At 43.1% G+C, this 24799-nt stretch overlaps 1 protein-coding gene across 2 annotated transcripts; it reads right to left on the minus strand.

Moving 5' to 3' along the window:
• PLA1A (phospholipase A1 member A) lies at window positions 1-23593 on the minus strand. Of its 2 annotated transcripts, XM_077776696.1 has the most exons (11): window positions 23298-23593; window positions 18575-18776; window positions 16407-16584; window positions 15808-15916; window positions 14704-14805; window positions 11804-11893; window positions 9647-9814; window positions 8219-8308; window positions 4478-4586; window positions 1005-1169; window positions 1-403 (listed from the first exon to the last, which is right to left on the minus strand). In XM_077776696.1, exons 1-11 carry the CDS (start codon window positions 23368-23370, stop codon window positions 319-321), a joined length of 1371 nt encoding a protein of 456 aa, XP_077632822.1. In that variant the 5' UTR covers window positions 23371-23593; the 3' UTR covers window positions 1-318. The 2 variants fall into 2 exon arrangements, with proteins under 2 accessions (XP_077632822.1, XP_077632823.1); XM_077776697.1 differs by lacking the exon at window positions 1-403 and having other exon boundaries at window positions 1079-1169; window positions 4474-4586.
• Window positions 23594-24799: the final 1206 nt, after the last annotated feature.

Raw genomic sequence — 24799 nt, forward strand, 5'->3', positions numbered from 1 at the left:
TTTATTTTTTTTAAAAACGTGTTTCCTGTGAATGTTTCCATTGAATCCTAGACACAGATGGTCAAGGATATAGGGTAATTGCAGTTAATATGCAGTTAAATAGGAACAGAAAAGCTGAAGTGGTATTTTTGTAAGGCTATTCAAATTGGTAAGAGACAAAGCTCTGTTAGATGAGTTATCTCTCCGTTCAAAGGTGGCTCATTATGGGGGAAATAACCATGAATTTTGCCTTCCCTCTAGTAGTAATGGCATATAATAAGTTGAACATAGCTCCCCAACCTCTGAAGTCCAGAGAGATGCATCTTGCCCAGGCTTCTACTATACACACGTTAGTTTTAGCTCACGAGAAACAGTCATACTTGCTCGTAAATTCACTGGCTCTGGTAAGCAGACAGTCTGTTTGCTGCAAAAGAAAAGCAACAAGAAGATATGGGCTCAGGGCAGGTTTCTGATTGCTCAGGAAAGAGGGCTAGGAGTTGTGTGTTCTTATGTTTCCATGATGTCAGATAAAAGTAGTCTACAACTGTCTATTATAGGAGTGTACTACCCCTATCCTCCAAGTGCCCAGGGGTGGTAAGACTAATATAAAGTCATGCTAGAGGCACAGGTGGATTCACACCTGTGAATGTGACCAGTGGAGACTAAGGAGGAGGAACTATTCAATGAGAAATCTTTGTTTCAATAAATCATATGTAGAAACCAAATAAGACATACATAAAACAGATTTTATATGTATATATAAAATTATTCAGCTGTATATCAGATAAAATGAAGTTTCTTATATTGAAGTGGGAATGGAAAATTGAAGTCTACCCTCTATGGCTTTCAAACACCTCCAACCCAAGATGGACTCAGAGGAAATTCAAGAAAACTCTAGGCCTTTGTCATCTCTGCATTGAAGAAGCTAATCTCTGTGATGAGACTGTACCTCAACAAATGTCACATCTAAGGTCAGGATTGGTCCTTGTGGGTATGTCTGGGGCAGGGGTGGATCCTGGGCTTACTTGTCATTGACCGGCAAAGGAGCAGTGCAGAACTTCCCGGCAATCGTAGTCCGGTCTTTTTTCCAAACTAGATGGGAAGAATGCAACTTGAATTTCACTTGGTTTATCTGGCACTGGGCATTGGTGTGAGCTATGATTCCTTTCCCCTGGAGTTTCTGTCTAGGTCTGCAAGGGAAAGGGAAATTAAGTTATTGAAGCACTTTTGGCCTTTGCTTCCCCTTGGCTCCTATGGGGCTCTGCTGGTAACATTGTTTAGCTGTCATGCACAAAAGAGCTCCTTGAAGGTGGGGACTGCAATCCTTTGTATCACACTAACCAGCCCCTTTGCACATATTCTCACAGCTTGGAACATGGCTCAGAAAATAGTTGTTGATTTTTAAAAATATTTTTTAATGTTTATTTATATATTTAGAGAGAATGAGAGAGAGAGAGTGAGCATGAGCTGAGGAGGGGCAGAGAGAGGGAGATAAAGAATTCCAAGCTGGCTCCACGCTGTCCTTGCAGAGCCTAATGCGGATCTCGAACTCATGAACCATGAAAGCATGACCTGAGCTGAAATCAAGAGCCAGAGACTTAACCGACTGAGCCACCCACATGCCCCTAGTTTTTTTCTAGGAAGATTCTGTACAACTTTAAAAGCTGTTCCTTTTTTTTTTTTTTTTTTAAATTTTAGAAGTGTTTTGAAATACTTCAGAGGAAAAAATAAGGTTTTTCCCTTTAAGAAGCTGCATGGATGGAGGAGCTTGCAAACTAGCAGGGTATGAAGGACGCTATGAGTAAGTTACCGAAAGGCCTGGTTTGGGTAAATTTTCTAATTAGAAGGAAATCTTGGGATTTCACAAAGCTATAGAAAGTAGAGAAAGACCACACACACACACATACACACACACACACACACACACACACCACTTTTTCAATTTCTATTCTGCAAGAGAGAAAAAAACAAACAAGGAACTGAAGATAACCATGTTCTGATAGTCTTCGAAAGAGTATAATGCGAATCGTTTTTAGGAGAAGGAAGAACCTGTGGATGTCCATGCAATCACTCAGGGAGCTTTTAAAAGTGTAGTGTAGTGGTTGAGGCTATGCCCAGAGATTCTGCTGCAATTGGCCTGGGGCAGGGCTTGGGGGGCCAGTGGTGTTTCATTCTCTCCAGGTGATTCTAATGAGTGGCCATATGTGTGTCATTGTCATGACTCCTGCCAATGTCGGTTCATCTACCCTTGCACCCGAGAGGCAATGAAAACATCTTGTGGAAGTAATGTGACCTTGAACTGATCTAGTGAAAATTATTCAGCTATAATCTGCAAGACTCACATGGGCATCTGAAAATCTGTGTTGGGGTCCTGACTGCCTGCGGGACTTCTCTCTTTGGCCCATGTGAGCTGGAGCCCTGGCTGGTGGTAGGGTGTTTGGGAATCCAGAAATGAGCTCCTCTCAGTGGAAACTTGTCTTCCCTGGTAGTGCAATTAACCTCTAACACTGCAGCCTGAGAAATATTTCCAAACTCCAATCTGGTCACTCTGCTGCTTAAAATTCCTGGTGGCTCCCCAAACTGCTCTCAGGATAAAAATAAAATTCCCAACCTGTCCTTCAATGCCTGGCAGAGTCTGGCCCTCAGCTGCCACCCCTGTTCCCCCAGCCTCCTTCCCCAATGCCTCACCCCCTGCTCTTGGCTCTCTGGGCCACATTCTCACTAACTCCTAGCCTGGGTAACTCCTGCAAATCACTACTCAAACGTTAATCCAAACTGTCCCCAAACATCACCTTCTCACACTTGGTCAGGCTCTGTCTTCTTCTTCTTTTTTTAAATGTTTTATTTATTTTTGAGAGAGAGAGAGAGAGAGAGAAAGCGCAAGAGCATGAGTAGGGGAGGGTCAGAGAGAGAGGGAGACACAGTCTGAAGCAGGCTCCAGGCTCTGAGCTGTCAGCACAGAGCCCGACGCGGGGCTAGAACCCATAAACCATGAGATCATGACCTGAGCCGAAGTCGGACACTTAACCGACTGAGCCACCCAGGAGCTCCGGTCAAGCTCTGTCTTATTTGTCCTCATGGCATCTGCCACTGTGGACAATTGTACATTTCTGTGCATACGCACTGGTCGTTTCCGTGTTTGTGCTTCATGTGCTCCCCTCCAACCACACTTCTCAGGCTCCCCTGCCAACAGGTTCCAGCGAGGTCTAACTCGAAGGAGGCACGCACAGTGGGGAGACTGCCTTGGGCTGTGATTCCAGAGGGGCTATAGTTCCTGCCTGCTTCCAGCTCCCACCAAACAGCCCCTTCTGTGGATCCTGCTGGCATTCTAGGAACACCGCCGGGCTTAGTGCCTCCAGCCCCACAGGTGAAGTGGCCCCTGTTGCTGATCTCTGCAGTGCCTCATGCTCCTTTTGGGTTTTCAGCTCTCCCGACACATTTGTATTAGTCCCTGGGTTGAAGTCCTTCTGCTGGACTCCCAGCTTGGACTCTGGTTTCTGGGCTGGACCCTGATTGAGACAGTGACCTCTCTGATTAGACTGGCCCCTGCTGGCTTGTGAGTAGCTAACCAATTGCTTTTTTTTTTTTAATGTTTATTTATTTATTTTGAGAGAGAGTATGCATATGAGCATGAGCAGGGGAGGGACAGAGAGAGAGAGGGAGGGAGAGAATCTCAAGCAGGCTCCGCTTTGTCAGCACAGAGCCGGATGCAAGACTCAGTCCCACGAACCAGTGAGATCATGACCTGAAACAAAATCAAGACCAGGAATCTTAACCAACTGACCCACCCAGGCACCTCTAACCAATTGCTTTTTAAAGAAACATGCACCACCGCTGCTGAGTTCCTGTCCCCTGCTAGGCTCGAGTCTTCCTATAGGTGAAGTTCTCTGTCTTCTCACCTCAAGTGTGCTCCTGCCAGCTGCTAGGCCCAGGTGCAACCCTATAAGGGAGGAAATGCTCAGAGATTGGCACCACCTGGCATCAAGCCCTGCTGGCCTCACCTTGTACTCATTTGCTAACTGACCGTCCGACTTTGATTCAGTTCTACTACTTCACCTAGCAATGCCCCCACTCTTCAATAGTAGGTGCCTCCCAGTCTCCAGCCAGCCCTCCCATGGCAGTGGCTGAGGTCCACCTATTGGCCGACATCCCTGATACAGCCTCCCTGGACTCCTGACTACTGTTTCCTATCAGGGACCCAGTTACTATGTTCTCACCACTTTTTGAGACATCCCATGACTGCTGTCTGCCTGCCTTACCTGCTATTGTCTGAATACACTATCCTTGGACCCAATACTGATCCTGAACCTGGGACAGTTGCCCAGCATGTGTCTGTGGGTGAATCTGTAGTAGGTGCTGCCCTCACCCCCACACCCAGCCCTGTGGGCTGGGGCCACCCATCAGTGATTGCACAGGGCCTCTCATGGGAGACGTGTGTGTGTGTGTGTCTGTGTGTGTGTGTCTGTGTATGTGTGTGTAACGCAAGACACTTACGTACATGGTGATCTCAACTGAAGAAGTAACATTGCCACTAAGGAAGGTGATGGAGATGCAGGTATCCTTGTTTCTTGGCTCCTGCAAGTAAAACTCCACGAGGCTGTGATGCACTGGGAAACCAAAGCAGAGCAGATGCCTGGGCCAGAGGTCCGTGGATGCAACATGCAAAAAGCCCCAGAGAGCAGCCATGTAGGGCTCTGAGATCTACTTCTTAGCAGCCATGTGACTAGCAGCAGGTTACCTGTCATCCAAGATCCTTAGCTTCTTCATAAATTAGGGATAATAAAAATGGGTCTGAATGAGAGTTAAACGAGTTGATACAAAAAAGTCTTTAGACAGTGACTGTGCCTAGGAAGCATTCAATACATGTTAGTTTTGATTATTACTTGTAATGCTAGAACATCCCACTCCTCCCTGCTTGATAACACTATCTCAGTGGTGTGATTTTGAAAGAACTGAAAAGGATCTCTCTTAAATAATGAACTCATAAAATGTAACAATATCCGCCGCCCTCCCATATGCACAGTGTCAGGGGCCCACTTGTGTGTAGGAGATGACTATTTCCCTCTCTGCGGCAGCCAGATGCCTGTATGGCATCTCCATTCTCCCAGGCAGCATCGATCCTGGGGCTCTCAAACTTGTGCCATTGACATAAACTAGATGAGGAGCCTACCTCACAGTGATGCCCCTGCTGTCTCTCTGGCAAAAGAAGTTAAGAAGAATTACAGCTTCTCTAACCTCCTACCCTTTCCTTATTCAGGGGGAGGCCCATCTGGTGGCATTTTGCAGTATCTTTGGTCTTGGGGCATTTTCACAGACTTCTTTGGTGATCGGGACATAGCTGAACGGGCAATCCTTCACCTCTGCCCTACTTGTACTTTTTCATTTGTCATGTTTTACAGGCGAATATTGAGGGGACATCAAGTGGATTTAGGTAAACTCAGCATGAAGCTGGAGGAGTTCTATGATCCATCTGAGCTCATGGACTTGGTAACAAGACTCACTGACAGGTGCTAAGGTGCCAAGAGCCCATGTGGAAGAAAAGAGAGCACCGTATGCTTCCCCTGAACAGAGGAACACATCCAATGCCATGCCCCTTTTGTCTCTTTCTCAGTTGTTTGCTAGAGGACGCAGACTGTTAGGGTGATGGGCAAGGGCTAAATTGGAGTGGATAACTGAAATCTGGAAAAAAAAAGCTCAATTACATAAGCTTTAGGAATTGAATTCTCTGGGCTGAGTTTTACATATTATATCACTTCTTTGCTAGCAATCCTCACCCATTAAGGAAGTTTCCTAAAGTTTGGCTTCTCTCTTTATATTATCTGGAAGCCCCAGGAGGGCCAGGTCTACTGACACTGGATGGGTGGGAACTGGTAGTGGAATCTGATCTCCAGAGCAGGAGTCAGACATGGGAAGCAGTACACAGAGCCCTGGATGGTTGGTCAGGAGACTGGGATCCAAGGCCCGGCCCTGCTGCTTACTTGCTGTTTCCTTTCTCTAAGTCACCGAACCTCTCTGTGTCTTGGTTCCTTCATCTATAAACAATAACCCTCGACATCACCTCACAGAACATGTCAAGGATTAAATGAGGTAATGGGGAGAAAGCACTTTGTGTGAAACACTGTTCTGCAAGGGAAAAGTAATCTTGTTAGAAAAAATATTTGGAAAAGATTCTCTGCCCTGCTGGTACATGTCTGGCAGGGGGCTGGGGTGACCACTGTCCTGTTGAATACTGCTGAGGCCCAGGCAGGCCAAGAGAGCTGGGCAATGGGCACCCAGTGCATGGGGTCTGGGAGTGGATGAGAGCTGGGATCTGCAGGCCATTGGTACTACTTGAACTACCAAGTGGAGGGCCCATCCATCCAGGTAGAGGAGGGTCCCAGCTTCAATGCTCAGAACAAAAGGCTCGGAATTGCAAGGCATGGCACATGGAGGCAAGCAGGTACTCAACGCTGGCTTATTTCTTTCTGTAGCTCTATGAGGTTTTGAACAGACAGGGCCATGCTTCTGGGGCATGGAGGGGCAGTCTCACAACAAATACGAAACAGTCAGAAAAATCAGAGCTATGTGAGTCTGCCTCAGCAGGGACCTTAAAATTCTTCTAACCTCAAGTGTGCCCCAGGCTCCCTGCCATGTATGTTCCTGGCTGTGCAGACAGGAAGGAGCCAGTTCAGGTTGCTGTGAAGCTGTCCCAGAACTGGAAGTAAAACTGGACATCTGGTCCCGGCATCGCTGCCTCCACCGCTGGACAAAGCATCCTCCCCCAGGTTGACTTCTGGAGGGGGCAGTGAGGACAGATGAGGAACCAAGAAATATTGCTCTAAAGAGCCGATTCTCAGAAGTAGAGGCAAAGAAGTGTGGAGGCAGTGTGGAGGCAGGTGGTGACATGGAAAAAATATAGATTTTGGAGTCAGAAGACCTGGAGTTGAATTCTGCCTTTTCCTCGCTACTGTGTGGCCTTGGGCACAAGGCTTAGATTCTCAGAACCTCCCCATTCTCACAACTAACTAGAGTGGGGTCAAATGAGCAGGTATATGTGAGAAGCCCACAGGTGACTCTTGTAAACCACTTGTTCCTAAGAAGTAGCCATGAATTCTCTCTAGCATGATAAACACCTGCATCTAGTCTCCCCCAGTTCTCTGAATGATAAAGGGAAGGGAATTATTACTTATCAAGTTCCAGTCACTGTGCTAGCAACTTCCTGTATATTGTTTTTATTTTACCCCCACAATTGATTCTTTAAAGTAGATACTGTTATCGTTCCCATTTTCTACATAAGGAAGGAGAGGTTCAGCAAGGTTAGTAACTTGCTTCTGATCACACATCTGGTAGGTGGAGAAGCTGAGATTCAAATCCAAGTCTGTATGACCACAATCTGAACTTTGGGCTCCCCATCACATGACAACAGGAGTTCTGGTCCAAGGAAGGAATGGTCATAAAGATCCCTTCACTAACCAGACACAAGCTGATCAAAATATCAGTTAGAATTAGTTTGGATGTACAATTTATCATCCTAACCAGCATACTTTTGTCCTGTACACACAATAAGCCAGACAAGATCCCAGGATAACAAGCGTTAAAGAAGGAAGTATAGTCACTCAACTTAAGATGCAAATAGCATAGGGAAAGATGATGCTTCAACCTGTAATATTTCATAGAATCTAAGACACATTTTTCTCACACAAATTAACATCTTGTATTGGCATTTTAGCTTCGATGAAGCATGAAACACGCATGAAGTGGTTAGAAGCAACAGTGAAGAGTTGGAGTATGTATGTATAGGGGAAGTAGAGTATAGAGCAAGGTTCGACATCCCTTAGAGACCTTGACCTAAGAGGGCTGCCAGGGTAGGAAACACATAAGATGGGAAGGGGGGGAAGCATGCAGGAAGGAGGAAGCCAGAGGGTACTCCCAAATACCACTACAGAAACTCACACTGGAGTGAGGTGGGGAAGAACTAGGATAAGTATATAGACAGCAAGATGCCCTTAAGTCCTCCTCTTCAGTAGAGCAATGGGTTGGACTAGCTCTGAAATTCCTGGATCTGAGACCAGTAGCTGCTGCCTCTCACCCCTCCTATGACATCTTTGCCCCTGTCCTCCACCTCCCACTTGGACTACTGTGTCACGCTAGACACAGCCCAAGCCAGAGCCCTGGACTCTGCAGAACAGCACACTAGCATACCTGAGCTACACCCCCCCCCCCCACCCNCCCCCCACCCCACCCCCAACCTCCCACTCACCACAGTATGGAGCCATGGAAGTGGTCCGGAGGTACACTTTCACTTCCTTGGGAAGCGGCTGTATCTTGACACCACTTTGTTCCATCAGGCCTGGAAGTAGGGAGGCAAAGACAAACACTGCAAATACCTGAGGAGGCCTTTTCAGTGTCCCATGGCACCCAACCACATATTGATTAATTCACACACCCATTCATTCTACAAACAACTACACTGCATGCTCATTATATGTCATGCCCTATGGTGAGTCCCAGGATACATGCAACTCAGTCCAGCCAAAGAAAAACACACAAATACACAGGAAGCACATTTTTCAGATCATCTGGCCTATTCTCAGGAGGTATGTATCAGTAATTTGAAATTGTATCTCCAGTTTGCAAAATAATCTATTAGAGCATTGTTTTAATGGCATTTATATCCTGCACAGACAGAGCACAGGGAAGTGTTTGACCTGAAGAACAGTGGTTGACAAGTTAGGGAAGGGCATACCAAGCAGAGAGTACAGTCTGGACAAGGGCACACAGGGTGAGGAAACATGAAACATGAACATCCCTGGGGTGTTTGGTGCTACGGCAAGTGTAGTGAGAGCTGAGGCTGGGGAGATAGTGTGAGGTGGCTAGTCCATCACATTTGGGGGAAACTGTGGCATATGTGCAATGAGTAGGAAGTAATATTGATTAGCTTTATTGTGGGAAGCTACATCTATTTTAATATTTTGTCAGGCTGCAGTTCTGAGTAGCAGCTAGGAGGGGGAAGTGGGAGAATGAGGGTGGGGAAGGAACGATTTATACTCCCCAGAGTTCTTCCTGAAACCCTTCATCTTGGAGAACCCTAGGATGTTCTCAGCAATGACCTGCACAGGGTGAGTTGAGGCCAGATCCCTTCAGCCTTTCCTTAGGCCTTCTCCCCAGACTAGCCTGGGTCATTCAGCAATGTGCCCAAGCCAACCAGCAATCAGGCAGCCCTGCAGCTGGCACATGGCCAATATAACTTCACACCTCTAAAGTGGGCCATATATGCCACTCATGGGGATTCCTCACAGCCTTGATTTACAATCTATCAGGAATTGGAGAATGGCTGGCCTAGCTAGAAAGACCTATGGCAAGCATCTGGTCTGGGAATGGGGGTAGCAGCTCTGAACTCTACCAATGTTTACAAAGTGTCCTTCGCCTGGACTTGCAGACAAGGGGCTATGTGTGAAGGGTATGTGCAGAGCAAGTATAGTATCAGGTAGCAGTATAGAGGGAGAAGGGTGGGGTGTGGAAGGCCAAATCCCATCTTCCAGGTGGGAACAGGCCGAACATCTCATTGGTGAATTTCCTTACTCCTGTTGGATAAACTTACCACAGGAGCAGGACTTAAAGAGGTGATAACTAGCAAGGCTTGAAATTTCCCCAAATTGTCAAAGGAAGCCAAAGGGGTGGCATTTACCAATTCTTGGACAGGAAAGCAGAAAGGGGTTAAAACAATCCAGACATTGTCCAGCAAGAAAGGCCTTGTAGTTGGCACAGGGAAAGGCCATCAATGGACAGGAATTCTCCAGGGCACTGATGTAGAGGTACACAGCCCTCATGTGATCACAGATCAGGTAACTGTAGCCTGAACAAGGTAAAAACACAACCAAGATTTTAGTTTAAGACAAATGAAAATCCCTCCATGCTACTTACTATAACTCTATTGAATTTTATATTCCAGCAGGCTACAAATACATGGGATGTCTCCTGAGCCACAATTTTAAATGTTAATGGACATGGCTACTGTGTTCTTCCTTTTCCTTTTCCAGAGATACCTAAGCTTAATCTATCAAAACTACTGCTTAATTTGAGATCCATTCTTCCATGATCATGCAAACTTTCTTTCAGAAAATGGGAGCTTACAGATAGTTGGTGATCTTTACCCACTTCTCAGAATGAATATCTGTCTACACATTTTACCTTCTTCATCATCACCCACACAACCAAATTTTTTACAACCTCCTGATACTCAACCCAGTGATGAGACAACCAATGGAGTCAGCTCTAGGGTTCTGAAGTCTTCATATTCCCCCTTCACCTTGGGACACCCCACACTGGGACCAGTAACCATGTCTGAGCTGTGTGTCAACTTTCTTTTTCGCATGGCTGGCACACTCTCTATGGGCAGGCTCCTTCCAACTACAACAGGGAGCTGGGGAATACAAACTAAACCCTTTTCAAATTATGTTTTATGAAGAAAAATGAAAAGTGGCCAAGTGAAATATCACAGAAATACTCAAAAGCCATTAAAACCAAACTATTCCATCTGGTAAAAAAAAAATGCTGGTAAATCTACAGATTGTGAAAAGAAACATGTTTTTGAATAATCAATGAATTTGGTAAATTAGATTAGTGGTTATTCAATAAAATTGTAAATAGGATCTTTAAAATGTCAAAAATTTGGTAAAACAAGAAAAGACTAAAACCATAGTAATCAGAAATCGGGATAAAATTCCCATAAGAAATGCTAATAGGTTGGCTATGTTCATAAGAAGAAGGTAAGATGAAACAACCTTGATCCTTTTATCTTTTGACAAATTTAATATTATTTAAAATAATGCTAAGAAGAATGAATTAAAAAAGAACATTCCAGAAGAATATAGTTGACCCTTGAACTTAATTATTAATAGCCTACTGTTGACCAGAAGAAGCCTTACTAATAACATGGAAAGTTGATTAGCACATATTTTGTATAAGTATTATACTATATTCTCACAGTAAAGTAAGCTAGAGAAAAGAAAATGTTGAGAAAAATCATAAGGAAGAGAAAATATATTTACAGTACTATACTGTATTTATAAAAAAATCTATGTATAAGTGGACATGTACAGTTTAAATTCATGTTGTTCAAGCATCAATTGTGTATTTAGAAAAGAAGTTGTATATTTTTTATTAAGTTTATTTTGAGAGAGAGAGAGGGCGGGGAAGGACAGAGAGAGAGAGAGAGAGAGAGAGAGAGAGAATTCCAAGCAGGCTCTGCACTGCCAGAGCAGAGCCCAACACAGAGCCTGAACTCATGAACTGTGAGATCATGACTCAAATCAAAAACAAGAGCCAAACGCTTAACCAACTGAGCCACCTGGGTGCCCAAGAAATGTATATTTATTGAATGTACTCAAGAAGATTATCTTAAAAACAATTTTGGGGAGCTGTCAAATTTAGTAAGTAATCAGTAAATTGATCCTTCCAGCTAGCCAGCTTTGGGTGTGTCGTTCTCCTTCTGCCACAACTAGGCTCTGCAGAGAGGATGCAGCCAGTTTGGACCCCGCCATAAAGCACGGCCCAGGAAGAATAGGGTTTATTAGCTTGAGTGATGATGTATCACTGCAGGGCTTAAAAAGTGGGGAGGACAGGAGAAGTATGGTGTACACTTCTAATTTCAGGCACTCCTCCCCCAGAATTCCTGGGCTCCAAAGACATCCATTCAACAAGTGCTGAGAAAGACATTATGGGGAATAACAAAGGATAAGAGAAGGAAGATCCCCCTGTGGTCCACACTGGCTGACTCAACATGAAGACTGCTGGTGAATTCCAGCCTCTGGGGCAGAACCCCAACTCTCTCTGGTTTTCTAACCTGCATGAATGAAAGTGGGACAGCCAGGTTGGTCTTGGCCTCCATTGACGAAGTAGTCCACATGTCCAACAGGAATCCGAATACCTGCATCTGGAAGGAGGCAGAATCCCATTACTTCTGATTGCAAGGGCTTATTTTCCAGGCCCCACTGTAGGGTCTACTAGCAGCAGAGCCCGAGCTCTGCCTTTGGGAGCCCACCCACTCTGTGTGCTCCTTGGGTGCCCACCTCACTCCTAAGTGCTGTGACACTGAAGAACCTGCCTTCAGTTTTCTAAAGGTGTTTTTCTACACTGGAAGGAAGCAAAGAAGAATAAAGCCATGAGAAGATATTCATATTTGTCTAATAAATTGGAGAAAATTAACTCTTAACATAAGTTTTTATAAATCACTAAATGTAACAAGCTTGGTACATTTCCTTGTCAAACACTATTTATTTTGTTTTGAGCAAGAGTTCACATATGTGTGTGGGGCCACATTTCCACAGTCTCCCTCATATTTTTGTGCTTTTATGACTGAGCAGAAATAAGACCTGGCTAATGTGAAAGACTGTAGCCCTCATCTCATCATTGTGACCATATCTGACTCCTCAGATAGGGCCAGAGCCAGCTGCCAAAGACCCCAATTTTCCTCTTCATAACATCTTTCCCCTTCTCACATCTATTGCTACTGTAAGTGATTGGTTGTGTGTTATTAGTTTATTGGCATCTATCCAGGGGTTAAGCAATGACCTGGAAGTTATGCTTGCTTCCTCTCTTTTTCTTATTCCCTACACTTAGCTCATCACTTGTCTGATCAACTCTACCTTCCAAAATACATTTTAAATCTTTCTTTTTTCTGTTTTTTAAAGGGTTTTTTAAAAATGTTTATTTATTTTTGAGAGTGAGAGTGAGGGGTGGGGAGGGGGGACAGAAGATCCAATGCAGACTCTGAGCTGACAGCAGTGAGCCCAGTGTGGAGCTTGAACTCAAACTGTGAAATCACGACTTGAGCTGAAGTTGGATGTTTAGCCAACTGAGCCACCCAGGTGCCCCTTGAATCTTTCTACTTCTTTCTGTCTCTACTGCCCCACCTCTGCATAAGCCACCACCATCTCTTGGCCTCTACTGCAAACACCTTCTAATGAGCCTCCAGGCTCCCCTTAGTGTCCCCTGAAGCCTATACTGTGGACATCAGCCACAGTAATCTTTACAGGAAATCCTAATCGCCTTCCTCTTCTCACTGCCTGTAGAATAAAATGTAAACTCTTCACCATGGTCAGCCTGGTCCTCCTCCCTCTTCTCTAGCCTCACTCCCTGCTCTATGATCACGTGATTTTCTTTCCTGTCCCCCACCCACGTCCAGGCTTTCGTTTTGGCTGTACTCTCCACCTTGAATGTTCTCCCAGCTTTTCCCACAGCTGGCTCATTCTCATCCACAAAGTCTCACCTTAATTATCACTTCCTTGGACAGACTTTTCTCAATAATCCTTCCTGAAGTAACACCCCCCGCCCCAGTCACCCTCTGCCCAACTTCCTCCATCATCATACTCATAGTGTGTAATAATGTCTGTTTACTTGCCTGTAAGCTCTACAACTTACAGCAGGGACTTGGCCTTTTTTCTGTTATATACCTAATACCAGCATCGTAGCTGTTACGTGTGAGTACCTAATGTTTATTAAAGGAAGTAATGAATGAATTCCCTCTCAATTAGTCTGTGTTTCCATGTGGGCAGGGACCTTCTTCAACGCCTTGTGTGTTGCATTCTCAGTGTAACTACATAGCTCAATGAAAATCGGTTAAACAAATGGAATAATTTTTTTTTCTGGTCACATTAGGAAGAGGCTCCAACTTTGAAAGAGACTGAGAGGCCTCCCTCTGGTAATTGGGGACCTAACAAGTCACCTATTTAGCAAATTTAGAAACAGAAGGAGTTGACCTAGATAATTAACATGATTAACCCAACAGCAAGGCAGAAGCCTGTGGTTTGCTTTCTTAATTGTGAGATGACAAAGTTGGGAAAGAGGATTGAATTATATGACTGCATGGGTCTCTTCCAGAATTATGAATCAATCTGCTAAAAAGAAGGCTTCTGAACAAAGAGAATGAGACATGGACACCTTGCTCTTAAACTGCAGACTCTTTTGGTGAGGGATAGGCATTTATTGCTTTCATACCCACCGTGCTGAGCACAAGGCCTGGCTAACTCCTGGGCATTTTTTAAAAAATGTTTTATTTATTTCTGAGAGAGAGAGAGAGAGAGAGAGAGCGTGAGCAGGGGAGGGACAGAGAGAGAGGGAGACACAGAATACGAAATAGGATCCAGGCTCTGAGCTGGCAGTCAGCACAGAGCCCGACGCGGAGCTCAAACCCACGAACTGTGAGATCATGACCCGAGCCGAAGTCGGACGCTTAACCAACTGAGCCACCCAGGTGACCCTCCTGGGCATTTTATATCAAGTAGAAATGAGGAGGAATGCCCATCCTCTTTTCCAGCTAGCTCAATTTGGCCACAATGGATTCGGAGTTGGGGGTCTTTCCTTGTCTGTCACTATTGGAGGGGTTATTTCTCTTCCCTGGGGAGGAGGAAAGGCTGGCTCCTCCCAGGGGAGCAGGAAGTCCCAACAGGTCTCAGTATCTGCCCCAGAAGTGGAATGTCCCAATCCCATGGGGCCAGGCACATTCACCCTGAAAAAAAGCAGTATGACTTTCCCCTATGGCAGCCAGGCAGCAATGTCCTCCCCCACACAGCTCTGTCACAAGGGTTAGTGTTAATCAGAGATCAAGATGATGCTGGTAAACTCCTCACTGCAACAGAAGCTCATAAGAGAGGGAATCTGCCCAGAGCTACACAGGTAGATGCCAGCTTCCTAGCCCTTGCCATGCTCATCCCCCACCATCCCAGGAGGGTCACCTCTACTCACTGTCAGTGTCTGTATGGATGGCCTCCACAAAGAGGGCATCTCCAGGGTCCAGGCGCTCCTCCAGGCTGGCTCTGGTGTACTCTGGTCCAGCGGGGTCCAGGCCTATTAGGACAGACTGATGTCAGGGGCTCCTTTCATCTTAGCTGCAGGAACCTTCATGGACCCACCACACACCTCTCTGGGAAGCCCTTCCTGGTCAGATCCTAGAGTCCCCCAGCAAGGATCCAAAGGCAAGAGACCAGCTCAGGACCACTGTATCCAGGAAAACACATGCTGTTGTCTTTAACTCTCAATGACCCAGCTTCTCTCGCTCTGAAATGAGCCCAATTGGTAAGGGCTAATGTGAGTAATATTAATCCTCATGTACTCATAACAATAGCTATAATGTTTTAAGCAGTTACTATGTGCAAGGCCTTGTGCTAGTCTTCATAATAACACAGTAAAGTAAAAATTACTATCCCCAGGTGTTAGTTTGGGTCTCTTTTCGTCTTCCTCCCCAGGGCAGATCCTGAGACAAAGATTTAAAGCACAAGTAGCTTTTTGGGAATAGATCACAGAAAGCATAGTGAAGGAATGGGAAAAAAAAAATCAGAGCATGGAAAAAAAAGTATTCAATGTATTATCACTTTGGTCAACTTGGTCTCATTCCACTGGGACCCTTCTGAGAGGCTCCGTAGAACATGACTCAGAATTGTCCCACAGAAGAGCCAGAAAGCAGAGGTATTTACCACACAACTTTAGTCCCTCAATGTTTGAGGGCAGCTTCTAAAGCATAAAGTCCCCAGTGTTTTGCAAATATTTAGCATAATTGTCTAATGGTGATTTCCACAGTGGGCCAAGAATGTATGAGCTATTACAACTAATTTTGTAGAAGTAGTAACTGAGGCTCAGAAAGAAATACATGGCTTTTTATACTGACATTAGAGATTACACAATGACAACACAATACTGTTTTATGTAAAGGGCCACAGTAAATAAATTTTAGTGGAAATAAATGAGTCAGTCCTAAGAACAAAGATCCTTCTGCTTGCCTCAATAGAGGGATTTCCAGAGCATTCTCTCCTTATCTCCAAACTTGGGATGATGGGCAGAGAATAATGTTACCTGTGATCCGTCCTAACTGGCCTTCGTAGAAATATCCCACCACGCCCCCAACGTGGGCTCCCAGGCTAACACCAATGATGTGGATTGAGGACTTTGACACACCCAGCACCTAGAATGGGGCATTTACAAGTGAGTTGCATTTGGACCATGGCAGCCGAAGCCTCACAGTGTTACACTTTTCCCTGAAGCTTCAGAATCTGAGGACCCCAAGCATGACGTACCCACCACACATGATTTGGGGAAAAAAGGCAGAATTTCCATTCCATTCACCATGCACCCTCTTCCTAGAAACCTCACCTTGATGATTGCCTCACTTTCTCTTTGGTGCCCAATGTGTGTGAGTAATGGCCATGGCCGTTACTCCCTATCTAACACGCAGTGGCACGTTTTACAGAGGAGGGACGAGAGGCTCAGAGAGGGCCAACTACTTGCCCAGAGTCAGCACTGTAAGTGATAAAGTTGAGATTAGAATCAAAGACTCACAAGCCAGTAGGTAGCTCTGCTTCTGCCCTAAAGCTCCTCCTCATATGTTGATTCTTTCTGTTTCTTTTCTCCCCCATAAGCAGCCAAAACTCCTCCCAAAGCTTTTGTGTACCTACCAGTAGTTTCTTGAGGAAACGGGAGATCTCTAGGCCCAGCTTAACCACATTCTGCACAGCTGAGAAGTAGATACCCGTTGAGCCATAAACCCAGTCCACAGCAATCACATTAGCATTTGCTGCCTGAAGAACGGCACTGATGAATTTATCAATCCAGGAAGGCTTTGTACCTAAAGCCCTAGACAAGGGGCCAAGAAAGGATGGGAAAATTATCTGCCAAGCCAATATCCATTGCAATGACATTCTCTATTAACAGAATAAACCCAGGGGGGACAAAAGATCAACATCAGTCAGGAAGATCTATGGGCAATAAATCCTATACTACTTTGAGCCTAGGGAGAACATAATCTAAAGTCACCAGGGCTTCTGCCTGCATATATGGAGCCTTTGTATAAATTATAAAAGGGTGCCTTTTGCTCTAGGTAGATGCAGCCTCATGCCTGGGCTCAGAACTCAAGTTGGGCTCCAGCCCCACCACCCCTCATTTAGGTACCTTTGGACAATGGATACCTCACAAACCATATGTACTGACACTGCTTGTGTTATGTATAGGAAAAAAAGAGATAGCTTTGTACCTTAGAGTTAAGATTTGCCATCTTAATTCTCATTCTATAATACATGCACTTCCCTTGGGATGCCTGGGTGGCTCAGTTGGTTAAGTGTCCAACTTCAGCTCAGGCCATGAACTCACAGTTCACGGGTTCAAGCCCCTCATCAGGCTCTGTGCTGACAGCTCAGAGCCTGGAGCCTGCTTCAGATTCTGTGTTTCCCTCTCTGCCTGCCTCTCCCCTGCTCTCACTCTGTCTCTCTCCTTCTTTCAAAAATACATAAACATTAAAAATATATTTTAAAAAACATATCCACTTCCCTTGCAGAATGTTTTTTATGTACTTGTTCTTTTGGTCATCCTTTCATTAATTCAATGAGTCAGGAAGTATTCTAGGTGCTTTGTGAGAAATAAAGAAAAATAAGATACAGTTTCTATTCTTCTGGAACTTAGAGCATAATAGTGCTTTTCTAGGAAAAGGTAAATGATAGAAAACATCTCATAAAAATTTCCCAAGAGTTTGGAATCTGAAGCTTTCTCAGTGGCCCACAGTAAGCGCATGCTCATGTAGGCAGAGGAGCACAACTGGGTGTGTGACATATAAAGTGGATTTCAGAGGATCTAGGAGCAGGCAGAGTGACAGCCACTGAGCTCTCCCGCTTTGTTAGCTATCTCTGGGTTGGGGAAACACACACAGCCTTTGATAGTGGTTGAATAGAAGATTTGCTGGAGAAGAGACTTTGGCACAAGAGTGAGGAAGAATATACCAAAGGAGGTATAGGGTCAGGTTCTCAGGGTTCAGAGATTTGGGAAGCAGAGAGAACCCAGAGGCCATGAAATGGTGATCCTTTGTGCAGTGCCTTTGCATCCACCTCTTCATTGGACGCCCCCATCTCTAGTTGCTCTATACCACTACTATTTTCACTGCATTTTCTCCCTTTTTCTCCCACCAACCTTCTTCTGTTTTAGGCCTTGTCAGTGGGCTCTGGAGAGAAGATGCTGGAAGGAAGGATGGTGGTTGAATTGAGACTCAGTCACTACATATTATAAAATTTGGACGATAGGGCATCAAAGAAATCAAACCTGAGAAAGGTTAGCCTCAGGAGATGATGCAAGTAGCACCCATGAGTGGAAGTTTCTTAAGTCATGAAACCAGAGAAGAAATGAAGAAGAGGAAATAAAACCCTGGATAAAAACACCATGCTGTTACTCTGATTACACACATCCCTATGACCTCACTGGCTGAGATGAATCATATAACCCATGCTTCAGGAAGGAAAGGATCAACGGAGACCATTTCTACAACTTCCCTTTTATTCAGATGTGGAAACCAAGGCTTTGTGTGCTGGGGCCACACATCTAGGGTCATACATATTTACTGTTTAAGAGCATGTAGATAAGACTGAGCAGAGGAGAAATATACATGACCAAAAGGAATAAACAACATAATGCGTGTTCATATTGATATGAGAGACCTTCAAAGACAGCAGGAGGTGAGAGATAAAACATGTGACTTTCAGTTAGTCCATTTCTCTGCTCTTGCTCCCCACTAACTTCCTGTGGCCTAATGGTCACTCTCTAGTTCTTAATGGAGATGATTCTATTGGTTGATTACTCCCACCTGAATCCATGGATGATTAGTTTGGTTCCCAGAGAGGCATTAAACCCAGAGTTTTGGATGTCACTACTTTCCTGCACTAGCCGACCACAGCTAGGATCCAAAGGGGTGAAGAGGAGAAACTGGACTTTGAGACTGGTGCCTTGGAGAAGATTAGCATTCTGAAAGTCAGTGCACTTTGTCTGTGGGATAGGTGGTGCATCTCCTGAAGGAAAAAACAAAAAGAAAAACAAGACATATTAAGGGTGAGGTCATCTGTTCTTAGGAGGAAGACAACTGTTCTTGATACCAAGAGACAAACAGGTGCTTACCAGCATTTATAATAAATCAGCTAGTATAATATTTAGAATGGCTTATTAAAGACATCACTTCTGTAACCCAAATCTGTGAATAGTTTTCATATCTAAAGACACATAGTCAGAAAAAAGATATATTACTCACCTAGAGAGATTAAAGGCCATGGTGAAGTGGATATTGTCATGAGATAAACTGAGTTCCCTCAACCATAAATCCATTTGTTGAAGTCCTAACCCCAGGACCTTAGAATGTGACTGTATTTGGAGATAGAGTCTTTACATGAGATAAATAGAGGTATTTATGCTAAAATGAAGCCAATAGGGTGAGTCCTAATCCAGTATTGTTGGACACAGACACAGAGAAAAGACACATGTGCAGACACTTGGAGTAAATGGTCAACTGCAAGCCAAAATATAAGTCAAATAATGTCACACTTCTATGCAAAAGAGGGCCTTTCCCTCAGAATGAAATCTGAAGTCCTAACATCAGACTAAAGCCCCAAATGGTCTAAACAATGAGCTCTGGTAGAACTTTGCCTGTCTGACTATTGCCTGTCTAACTATTGCTTCCTCCATTCTGGCCACGTGTCTTCCCAGCTCTTCCTCACTCTACACAGGCCTAGACCACCTGAGGGTCTTTGCACCAACCATCCCTTCTGCCTGGAGTGTCTTTTTCAGAGACATCCACATAGCTAACACCCTCTTCTCTTTCAAGGCTTTGCTTGTCAAGTGTAACTACCTTGTTTAAATTGCCACCTGCCTGTGCTCCTCACCCCCGTTCTCTCAATTTTCCTCATCCTGATCTACTCTAGCAATCATCACCTTCTAACCTCCTATGGAATTTACTAGTTTATTATTAAATTCATTGCTTACTGATTTCCCTACATTAGGATATAGTTTCAAAGAAGGCAGGAATTTTTATCCACTTTGTTCACTCTACCTCCCAGAATAGGGAATGACACATATAATAAACATGAAAAGCTACTTCTTTGAAAAGAATGATAAACTAGATGTACTTTTGATAAGACAGAGTAAGACAAAAAGAGGGAAGTCACAAGTAAATAATATAGAGAATAAAAAGGGGATATACAGTAGACTTTTTAAAAATGTTAAAGAGCATGTTTATACCCACCCAAAATTAAAATTACAGATATTTTCCTAGAAAACAGATAATTTCCTAGAAAATATAGCTTACTGAAACTTAGTCAAAAGAAAAAATAGAAAGTCAAGTGTAAACTGGTAGCATGAGGGAATTGAAACAGTAGTTTTTTATTTATTTGTCAAAAAAAACCTCTACCAGGCCAGAAGGTTTTACAGAAAAATTCTACTTCAATTCTACTTCAATTCCTATCACCGTTCCAGAGAACAAAAATGGGGAAAATCTAAATTCATTCTATAAAAATAACCAAGATATCCGAATTGGACAAGGACAGAAGGAGAAAGGAAAATGAAAGGCCAATTTCACTATTAAACACAGACATAAAGACCCTGGATAAATTATCAGCAAATCTAAGCCCATCAAAGATAATATGCACAAAAAATACATCATGGCCAAGCAGGGTTTAATCCAAGATGTGAAAAGATGCTTAACATTAGAAGATATATTAACGTACTTCACATATGAAAAATTAAAGAGAAAAACCCATATGCTAATCTCAATAGATGGAGAAGAAAAAGCACTAATTTAATACCCAACACTTCTTAACTTAATAAAAATTTAATATTCAACACTTCTTAACCTAATAAAAAGAATTAACCAAGAGCCTATCCAATGACCATATTTATAGGTGAAACATTAGAATTAAAACTGGGAACAAATGAGAATGTCTGCTATCAGTGCTTCTATGAAATATTGTACTGAAAGTTCTAATCCAAGCCAGGGAAACAAGAGAATAAAATGGAATCAAAGTTACAAAGTTTGAAAAGGAGGAGAGAAAATTGCCAATATTTGCAGATATATAGTAAAACTTTCAATCGTTCGAGAGTATGGAAGGTGGCACAGTGAATCATGCTCTGATATCCCCTCTCCTCAACCACCTCTCCAACCAAAGACTAATCACAGATGAATATCAAAAGAGAAGAAAGACACAGACAATCTCAAATATAAAGATTATATCTCTGCGGACAAGAACAAGAACAGAATTGCAAGATGGTTCTGGGTTCCTGTTCTGGGAGAAGGCAGTGGCTGTGAGGATTCAAGTCNCAGGCCACCTGTGGTAGCCAGTGGTGAGAGGGGCTCCCCAACTCCATAAAGGAAGCTAAAAACAAAAGCAATACAACCAAAAAGTAGCTATTGACTTCTTACCTGGGCCTATAGCTTTATTTAGGGAGGCAGATGGAAAGACAAGGCCTCGCTAAGAAGAGCTGAGACAAACCCCCTTGACTGGAGGAGAAAGTCTAAAGATGGGAAGGAGGTGAGGCGGTGGGGGAAAGAGGTAGAGGAGGCCATAAACAAAGTTCTCATTGAACACTGAAATAAACCTAATCTATTATTAGATCTATTAGAAATGAAGATAATAGTTATCTTTGGGGTGGTAGTGATTAAGAGGGGATATGTGGAATGGGTTTTAAGAACCTGGTAATGTCTTATTTCTTGATTTGGATGATGGTTACACAGGTGAGAGAATTCACTGGGAAAATTCATTAATCTGTGTATTAATAATCTGTGTACTTGTCTGTATATATGTGTACTTCAATAACGAGTTTACTTAAAAATAGAAAGCCTGTAAACAGAATGCCTAAATTTACACAGAAATTGAATGTTTACAAAGTTAGTCAATAAAGCCAATAAGTGGATCATAAATTTATTCCAAGTGAAATAAGTTTTTAAAAGCCTTTGACATAGACTTTTAAATAAATATGCTGAGAACCCACAAGGATAAAAATACAGTGCATATGAAATTATGAAATTAAAACACAAATATATAATAAGATTTAAAGGAAAAACCTAGGTGAAAATTAGAAATGAAAAAGATAACCATTGAAATAAAAAAGGAATCAACACTGTAATGTTTAGGACAGAAGTCAAAGAAACTTTTAATATGAAAGTATAGCCAAAAAGTACAGACAATAGATGGAGAGGTTCAATTTTTATCTCATAGCTGCTCTCTAAAGGAAGCAAATAGGAGAACAAGCACTATTTTGAAAAGATAATTGTTAAGAATTTTCCGCAACTAAAAAAAGATATGATTTCTCCAATCAAAATTTGTATTCAGGGTAATGAGTGAGAAAAATAAATAAATCTCCACTAGGTGGGTTATAGTATATCACCAGAATATCAAAGAAAAAAGATACTTTTGAAAATTCCCAAATGCATTGGAAAACTTAGAACAAATGGATAATTTTCTAGAGAAATCCAATTTAGTGAAACTTACTTGAGAAGAAAGAGTAAGCCCAAATAAAACTAGCATCAAAGCATTAAGTTGGTAATCAAGAGTCTTTTCTAACTCTAAAGTACACTAGAGCTAGATAGTTTTATCTGAGAACTGCACTGCTTAAAATACAGTCTTTATCTTATATAAACTGTTTATAAAATAGACACTTACTTCGTGAGGTTTTAATAATCTTAGTATTAACTAGACAAGGGTAATACAAGAAAAGAAAACAACAGGTAAATTTTCTATGGACATAGAATCAAAATAATATGTAAACATATACAAAAACAAAAATAAATTTTGGCAAAATAAAATTCAGTATTATATTTAAAAATGCACCATGATTAAAGGATTTTTCCCTGGTGATCTTAGCCTGATTGGGCTAGCCATTAGGGCTAAGAAGACAATATGAAAAATTGCCTTTATAGTATGATTGCTTAAACAAGACACCAGAAGCACAAATCATAATAAGAAATAAGAATTAAGACAACAACGTAATATTATTTTTTCTATCAGGTTGACAATATGAAAAATATTTGATACTGAGAAGTATTGCAAAGAAGTGGGGAACCAACCATGCTCATATACTAATAAATAGTTATAATTTCTTTGCAGGCAATATTTTCCACATCTATCAGAAATTTTGGGTAGTGGATTAGCAAGGACATTCACCATTCTCAGTGACAAAATCTTGGTTAGTCTGGAAATTTTTAATTTAAAATAAAATATATCTTGGTACAGTGGATATTTATAAGGTGAATGCAAACGATATTTTGAAATTAATTCAATGTTATTTTCTTATAGTCTTGTGCTGGGTGAAGAGGATTAATGCAGCTTTTAGGGAAACGGGTACAAGAACTAGGGGACTTGAGAAAGTGTCCTGGTCGCCACCAATCCCTTTATGATTATAAGGTTTTTCCCTCCCTCTTCTAAGTTCATCTCAAGAGAAATCTTTTAGGGGACCCTCCAAATGTTAGTACGGCATAAATAGATGGTTTAGGAAGTAGAACTACTGACTGAAAGAAATTCCACCCAAGGACCGAGTCCCTGAATTACCTGCACTTCCAATGCTGAGCCACAAAAGGAGTCCCCACGACCAGAAGCTTCTCTCCCCTAGGCCTGGGGACATTGCTGAACTGGAGGTCTCAGAGCTGGAGTGAAGCCGAACCCTAATGCCAAAAGAGATCACAGAAGCCTGCCTCTTGAAGTTTTGGATACCAAACACTCACTTGGGTCTCGCTGATCATTAACTGGCCTTATGACCTGTAGAAGAAAAATAAACTCTCCCTATTTGTCTAACCTCCACAGTTTTCTGGTTTCTTCTTCCCAATGAAAATAAATACACTTTTCGTTTTTTAGGCAGGGGACACTGAAACACATTGTCCTTCCTCTCTGAGCCAAACATCATCAGGAAATTATTTCCTGCCCCTCTCCCACTTCCTATTATAAAATGTTAGTAAAAATCCAGGCAGAAGTCTTTCATCTCTAGGTGATGACAAAACCGACAGAATTATAGTGGACATTGTTTGTCTCCCTAGGAAGACTCTGAGCGACTTGAGGGCAAAGACCTTCTCCTTTCATTTTGAATCCCCAGGACCTAGAATAGAACTGGACCAATAATATGTGTTTAGTATATATTTAACAGAAAGAGTGGAAAAATAATGAATTTTGCCTCTGACAGTACTATCTTTTCAAAGACTCTAGGAGCTAGAAGTAAAGCCCATCCTCTTAAAAGAGATGTTCAGCTTCTTAAATTCACGAATAAAGAAACTGAATAATAGGCAAAGAAAGTGACCTATTGCAACCCTGTTCAACGTGGCTGCACTGGCCTGTAACTAGGGCGTTTCCAGTGCATTGCACGTCCTCTTCACCAAAAGGAGTGGCAGAAACCACAGAGAGCTAATTCTGGGCAGGTCAGGGGAAAGGGGAAGGCAAGGTACTTGCCCAACACTCCTTAAATTGTAGTGCCCTGCTTTGAGGAGGAACCTGCCAGCAGGGCACTACCACACTTTCTGGACAGTAGCTCTGTGAGGTATGTGCAGCTTTAGAGCATAGAGAGGCTAAGTAACTTGCACAATGTCATGTAGAATTGTGACAAACTAATCCCAGCGGCCATGCTCTGCACCTCTGCACCGGACAGTAACAGTCCCCAAGAAAGCCTTGGCGCTATGTCATCATGGCTGTGTCAGGTCTGCTCAAGATGTGGGTAACGTGACTTTGGAGAGGTCAGCCCTTGCTTGCCCTGGTGCATGTGATCCCACTACTCTAGCACTGCTGCCATCAGGAAGGAGAGGGGCCATAAATAGGGCACTACTGAAGACTGCTCTGGTGTTGCAGACCATGCCAGGTGTGGTAGTCTGGCTCCTCAGAGAAGAGACGCCATGATGGGGCTCGATGTGCAAGAGACTTACTGTTGATAACACGTGAGAAGAATAAGAGATTCTGAAGAAGTCAGAGACAGGCACGTGAAGGCCATGATTCAAGTCTGACACCTGTGAAGAAGAGGAAATGGATGACACAGGAAAAGTCTTGGACTGGCCTCACAGTTCCTGGAATGT

This window comes from Crocuta crocuta, unplaced genomic scaffold, assembly GCF_008692635.1.
Source record: "Crocuta crocuta isolate KB4526 unplaced genomic scaffold, BGI_CrCroc_1.0 scaffold87, whole genome shotgun sequence".
Classification (NCBI taxonomy): Eukaryota; Metazoa; Chordata; class Mammalia; order Carnivora; family Hyaenidae; genus Crocuta; species Crocuta crocuta.